The 6,694-nt window shown below is 37.9% G+C and overlaps 1 protein-coding gene across 1 annotated transcript; it reads right to left on the bottom strand.

The window, feature by feature from the left end:
* Window positions 1-432: 432 nt before the first annotated feature.
* On the bottom strand, window positions 433-5,048 carry LOC121312201 (urokinase plasminogen activator surface receptor-like). Its single transcript, XM_041244152.1, has 5 exons — window positions 4,897-5,048; window positions 2,478-2,600; window positions 1,324-1,470; window positions 1,010-1,123; window positions 433-764 (listed from the first exon to the last, which is right to left on the bottom strand). The coding sequence occupies exons 1-5, from the start codon at window positions 4,958-4,960 to the stop codon at window positions 562-564; spliced, it is 651 nt and encodes a 216-aa protein (XP_041100086.1). The 5' UTR covers window positions 4,961-5,048; the 3' UTR covers window positions 433-561.
* Window positions 5,049-6,694: the final 1,646 nt, after the last annotated feature.

The raw sequence follows: 6,694 nt of genomic DNA, 5'->3' as shown, positions 1-6,694 counted from the left end.
GCTCATGGGTACAGCAGCAGTGTCTCCCCTGGGATTGAACCCACAACCTTCCAGTCAAGAGTCCAGCCCTCTTAACCACTGCTCCACACTGCTTCTAGCCTACTTAACTCCCCATCTCGTTATTGTGCACACATTTTTCAGATAAGGTGTTTATCAAGTTTATGTTCTTTATGTAACTTCTTACTTCAAGGCCAAGTCTGCAGGTTTGCTAATCTTTAAATAGTTATTTTAATCTATGTGATTGTTTTTTCTTGTCCCTTTCTCTTTGTTTTTTGCTCTATCTATCTATCTATCTATCTATCTCTATCTATATCTATAATATATATATATATATATATATATATATATATATATATATATATATATATACACACACACACACACGCGCACACAAACTTTTTCACTGGCAAGATTCACGACTCAGAAAATCAAAACAGTCTACGTACTTTTATTGGTTGCGGTATACAAAAAATAAAACTTAAAATAAACAAGAATAGGGCAACCAGTTACCTGTTGGGTTCAATTAAAGAGCTGTTGAATAGACTAGCGGGCAGTCCTGGTTTAAAATAACAGCTTGACACTTAGAGGCAATAACAGCAACAGGATGTTCTGTCCGACCTGGCGCGCTCCGTTACACAGTTTGCCCTCACAGCAGTAAGTCGCTGCAGAAGCACCGCCAGTTTCTACACCGGGTATGGATTGAGAACTACAAGCATTTTTGGAACCGCATCCCTTTGTCACTAACTTCTGCCCTCCTGCTTCAACTGAAGGAAAGAAAAAAAACAAATATCAAAGTTTGTCATTTTGCCATTTCATTTACTGTGCTAGATAGGTTGAAAAGTAGCCTGGGCTGTAGTTCAATAATATCCCAGCATGTAACTGTGATTGATTCATTGATTTTCAGTATGTGATTTGTAGAATTGTATGTCCCTTATTACCAATCAAGAGAGTTTGGCAAGTCTAAGGTTTCTGGTTAAATTGTAGAATTAGAAACTACGGTTTGACTTACTGACAACTTTTACACAGCGGTCCTCAACGCCAAGGCACTTCAGAATAGTCTCCTTGCAGACCTCTCCAGCGCAACTATAGCACTCCAGACCAGATGGGGTAGTATCTGTATATGCTGCAATAGAAAATGGAAAGATAAGTCCCTGTACCAGTGCTGTCTGTAAAGGGAAATATGATTCTGTAAAATATTGCAAAGGCAGTCTGATTCCCAGTTCAGCAGTGGATGTCAGTGAGCTGGCCTGTAACACCCCCCCCCCCCCCCGCAGGCCCAGCACACACCACACAGTTTTATGTATTTATTTGATATAATATTACCTGTGGTTGTCCCTGTGTTGCACAGATCTGTCTTGCAACATTTAGCATTGACAGTTGTCCTGACGATTCCAAAGTTGATGGATATTGGCCCAGTGCACAATTCCGGTTCTGTGCAAGATTTTTCATTCAGTGTTTTTGTGCTAATCCCTGAAATTGAACAAGAGCACACATCTTTCATTTCGGCCCACACTAATATATATTATATATATATAGACACACACCACACACACACACACACACACAGTGCCTTGCAAAAGTATTCAGACCCCTGACCAAGATATTTCAGTTTTTTATTTTTCTTAAAAATATTTCCCAACATAAAACCAATGTCACCTTACAATAATTGATTTTGAGTTTAAGTGTTTTAAAATAAAATATCAAACAGAACGAAATTTCAATGTACCATTTGTAATTCAGTAATATGAGAGAATTGGTCAGGGGTCTGAATACTTTTGCAAGGCACTGTGTGTGTGTGTGTGTGTGTGTGTGTTTGTGTGTGTGTGTGTGTGTGTATATATATATATATATATAAGATATATTATATATTGCGAAGTGCACATTTCTGCAACACTTTCAGAAGACCTTATTAATCACTTTTAGTGTTTATTACACTATGTAACACAATTTTTTTTTGTTCCTGGGTAGTAAGTGTTATTTCCTAATTGCTTATGCCTCAAAAGTATAGAAAATGGCTATTATTCCCCACAAACTTTGCTTTTGTGACCAGGACAGTGATATTTCAAAATATCACTATTTCCAATGGGAAAACGGGCAAATGTGTGTCTTTTCGTTCACATAAAGTCAGAAAAAAACAAACATATGAATCCAAATTAACATGTATTTATACTAAAGTAATACAAAAATGACTACAAAAAATTTAGAAGTGAGTAGTTTTTCGAGATTTACGATTATACTGTAAATACAGTATATCGCATAAAGTATCAATTCAAGTTCCTTATACAATTTTAATCTCTACAATTTTATGTTTAATAAAAATTATCTGATGAGGCAAATTATTCTTTACATTAAGAGTTCAATGAAGTAACTGAGAGCAGCTCATTTGGAACAAACACCAGTAGAGACACAGACAGGGAGGGAGGGTGGTCCTGTGCCTACAGGACCGGAGCTGAGATCCACTTGTTCTTTCTTCTTACCTCCACTAACTGTGACTGCTGCGACTGCACACTGCGTCTGTGAAGCCGGGCAAGTCATGACTGTGTCTGTGCATGCTCCACTGTCATCTACTGGAGTACACGAGTTGCACCTCAGAGCGGAACCTAGAGATTATAATAGAAATACTCTATGAGAAACAACATCTCAGAGGCATTATTTAGAACGGCGGCAGGCAGTGAAGGGTGTGTGTTAGGAAGTTTTAGCTATGACACTCTGCCCTACTCTCACCTGTTTTTCACTGTTTTCATTATGTGTGCTTAACTACTGGATAGTTTGTGCTACATGTATGTAACTTATATCAAATTAAAGGCCATGAGGTAGAGATGAGAACATACATATATTCCAAAACAATCAGGTTTGGTCACTTCTATCCATGACCATGTTATAATCATAGATGGCTCAAAAAACTCACTCTCTCTGTCTCTCTGGATGGTTACATTCTGGACGATGTAGTTTTCTCTCTGGACTACGTATACGGGAATATCTGGTATTATCATTAAACTGAGATTATAAGATTTTTAACAATTCCATCCACTTCCACGTGGCCGCAGAGTAATGGACTCATGAGGAAATCGATGCAGGTAACCCAGATCATATAATGCGGTCGCGGGCAGCGTTTTATTTTTTTTTTTCCTACCCTTATTCCCGAAGAGGCACGCACCCATGGTAAACCTACGCCCCAACGGTAAAGCTGAGGGATACAAGCTGAGAGTCTGAAGCAGCTGTGATTGGATGCTGAGTCTGAGGGTGCACAGAGAGAGCGCTGTTTCAAGTGAGAGACTGTGGGGATGTGATGTATTATTATTATTATTATTATTGTAGATTAATTTAAGTAAACTAACCTAGTAGTAGCCTACTAGAGCTAGTCGGGGTCTATAGAGTCTCCTCAAGATGCTGCTTTTTGTAAGAAGTTTATAAATGGAAAAGTCTGGCAAGTATGAAGTCCACATAGAGCTGAAGTGCATAAATGATGAGACATTAAGTAAACTCATGTGCAGGTATTAAAAATACAAGCAAACACGCAAGGGAATATTTACAAAGGGGTTATGAAGGTCTTTCACGTAAAGCAATAATGCAAAAAAAAAAAAAAAAAAAAACACAATAAAAAAAACACACCAACATGACAATTGATCAGAATCCTCACAATTATATTGTTAATTATACCTACTGGTCCTCCGGCCGGAGCTTTACTGATAGCCAGCTGTTCATAATATTCAGTAATGTTACACAAACTAATATTTACAACGACGGAGGAACGGGCGATTCTCTGTAAGGTATAGTCTATGACTATACACATTATTATTTTCAGATATCTACCACCAGTGGCACAACTAGCGTTTTACAGGAGGGGATAATTGTGGGCCCATGAGACACCAAGGTTTAGCATTAAAAAAAAAAAAAAAAATAAATCATACCCAGTAGGCAGAATATTTTAAAATATAGCTACTCAAATCACACTGATTTAGTAAATAATAATTGAAAATTACATGTATAATAGTTAATAAATAAATATAATATTAGCCAGCAATAACGATGGACTAATACCGTATTGTATAATGTATTGAATAGGACACACAGCAATGAAAGGCTAAAAGTGTAAGACGGGAGTGGTGGTTCCAGAGAATCAGAAGATACAGCGCTGCACCACCTCCGCCTGCCTGCACCGCACACTTACCCGGGACCACGTTGACAGCAGGCAGCATTTCTTCAGCAAGTGTGATTGGCAAAGCCACTTCATCATATCCGATTTCACAATTATACAAATACCCCCCTAGTTGCGTCCCTGTCCCTGAACCACTCGTACATCTACAGTGAACTGTTCACCATGTAATCAGTGTCTTCACTCAGTCTGTCACTTTCACTCGCTCCCTCAGACTCTCAGCTTGTATCGAATCAGCTTTACCACAGGCGGGCGTGTCTCATCAGGAATACGGGTAGTAACAAAATAACGCCTCCTTGCGGCAAATATATTGTATTTAAATATAATATCTTCGGTAGATATTGTATTTAAATAGAGTATCTTTGGTATAGGAAATAACTGTAGATATCAAGGAAACCAACTCAAGGAAAATACAGGAAGTTTTTGGTTAATAATATGCAGGGTAATGCCAATCGTGTTTGTAAGCAGTGCCCGAAGAAGGGAGGGATATAACAGGTTTGTAGAAGTTATATATGTAGAAGGAATAATTGATTATTTATAATTTATATAATTGAATACCCCCCCCCCCCCCCCCCCCAACTCCCCACCCCCCACCCCCACCCCCCCTCCCCCCCCCCCCCAACCCCAACCCCCACCCCCTTTCCTCCAAGGTGGCTCCCCAAAAGGTCCCCCCCCACTCCTCCGCAGTTCCACCGCACATATTTTCCAGCGCGCAGATGTCTAATTTTTTTTTTACTTACCTGCGGAGAGCAGCGCGCAGATTGTGCACAATGCCAGGAGCAGTTGTCCCATAATATTCAGCATTCTGAAACTGGAGTGCACTTTGTACGGTCTGATTCGGAGGAGCAGCAGAGTCGCTTCAGGTAACGGTGCCGTTGAGTGTGTGAGTGTCCTGTATCTAGCTGGGTTTATATAGTGTCTTGTGGTGATGCACTTTCCATACTTGGCAATAATTCAAATTTGATTTTTTCTTTTTTTTTTGGCCAATCAGCAGCGTTCCATCAAAAAGGATTTGCATGTCCTGTTACACTGTTGTGCAACAATATTTAATTCAACTGTTTTTTCAAAGTCTGTAATTTAGCTTCACACAGTTTTTAAAAAAGCCATTTGACATAAAACAAAAATAGAAACTGTATTTTTATATTTAGATACATTATACAAAATACTGCAAATAGATTTGTGCCTAAACAGAATACTGTAATTGTACTAATACTGTACTGAAAATATGCTACACTAGAAGATTGAGTGTTTAACTTTCAAACACGAATTTGTGATACTTTTCAAACACGTCACTGCGTTTATAATTGTAAATGTGTTTAAGATTTAAACACCCTGTGGTGTTTGTTTAATAAACTTTTGGATGTTTTTATAAAGTGAAACGTTTTTTGAACATTCGGACGCGTTTACAACAGGACGTGGTGTTTAAAATCTAAACATTAAACTAGCAAACATTACGGATTAAACCCATAACGTTTAACAATTATTTAGTTCCAAATGACTAAACACCAGCGTTACACCTAAGTGCATTTTGGCACAGATAGATATTTGTAAGGGGCACAGTATTTGAAATAAGCTCTAAATAAGATGGTACATGGTACATTACAATAATGGTTTCGCATAGTTCCTTTATTCTCATATTGTAATTTAACCTTGTTCTGTGTCAGGGAGGTAGCTGTGCTAGGGTTTTGTTTTCCAGTAAAAGGAAACTTACGTTTAAGAGTAGAAGTCATTTAAAGATGATTGTGCCGGAGGTAATTGGGAGGTATAGGGAGTGGAGTTCTGGCAGTTGATTCGGAATTACTGGAAGCTGTTTTATATGTACCAGTATACTTTTGTGTGGTTTTGTAAGTGCACTCTGTTCATGTGATTGAGACTGCACCTAAGAGAAAGAGGTCGGTAGTGGTTATCTGCATCGTGTTTCTTAAGAACAGTGAAGGATTGATTTTTTTTTTTTTAACAGCCAGTATATACGGAGTGGAAAATAACTGAGTTGTAGTATTTTAAATAAATTCAGGTATACATTACGAAAATGGTTTCACATATTTCATTTATTGTCAGATTGCAATTTAACACTGTTCTGCCTCAGGGCGGTGAGTAGCTCTGCTACAGTTTCGTTTTCCAATAAAACGAAACTTAGGCTACGTTTAAGATTTGAGATTATCAGGGTCATCAATGACTAGAAAAGATTTAGAAGTGAGTAGTTTTTCGAGATTTACGATTATACTGTATTTACAGTATAATGGTAAATCTCTCAAAACTACTCACTTCTAAATCTTTTGTAGCCATTTTTGTATTACTTCAGTATAAATACATGTTAATTTATGTGAATGAAAAGACACACATTTGCCCGTTTTCCCATTGGAAATAGTGATATTTTGAAATATCACTATCCTGGTCACAAAAGCAAAGTTTATGGGGAATAATAGCCATTTTCTATACTTTTGAGGCATAACCAATTAGGCAATAACACTTACTACCCAGGAACAAAAACTGTGTTACATAGTGTTATGAATGCATATTACCACTTCAGTTACAGAT

This window comes from Polyodon spathula, unplaced genomic scaffold (genome assembly GCF_017654505.1).
Source record: "Polyodon spathula isolate WHYD16114869_AA unplaced genomic scaffold, ASM1765450v1 scaffolds_3685, whole genome shotgun sequence".
NCBI lineage: Eukaryota > Metazoa > Chordata > Actinopteri > Acipenseriformes > Polyodontidae > Polyodon > Polyodon spathula.
Note: the sequence above shows the minus strand (reverse complement) of the source record. Positions and strands in the feature narration are given on the sequence as shown.

What these genes read in the sequence shown, in the direction of transcription:
- LOC121312201 (XM_041244152.1), bottom strand. Translation starts at nt 4,960, where the DNA reads ATGCTGAATATTATGGGACAACTGCTCCTGGCATTGTGCACAATCTGC. An exon ending in CTGCGCGCTGCTCTCCGCAG is followed by an intron (nt 2,601 to 4,896) that starts GTAAGTAAAAAA and finishes TATAATCTCTAG; the next exon opens with GTTCCGCTCTGAGGTGCAAC. An exon ending in CCGCTGTGTAAAAGTTGTCA is followed by an intron (nt 765 to 1,009) that starts GTAAGTCAAACC and finishes TCTTTCCTTCAG; the next exon opens with TTGAAGCAGGAGGGCAGAAG.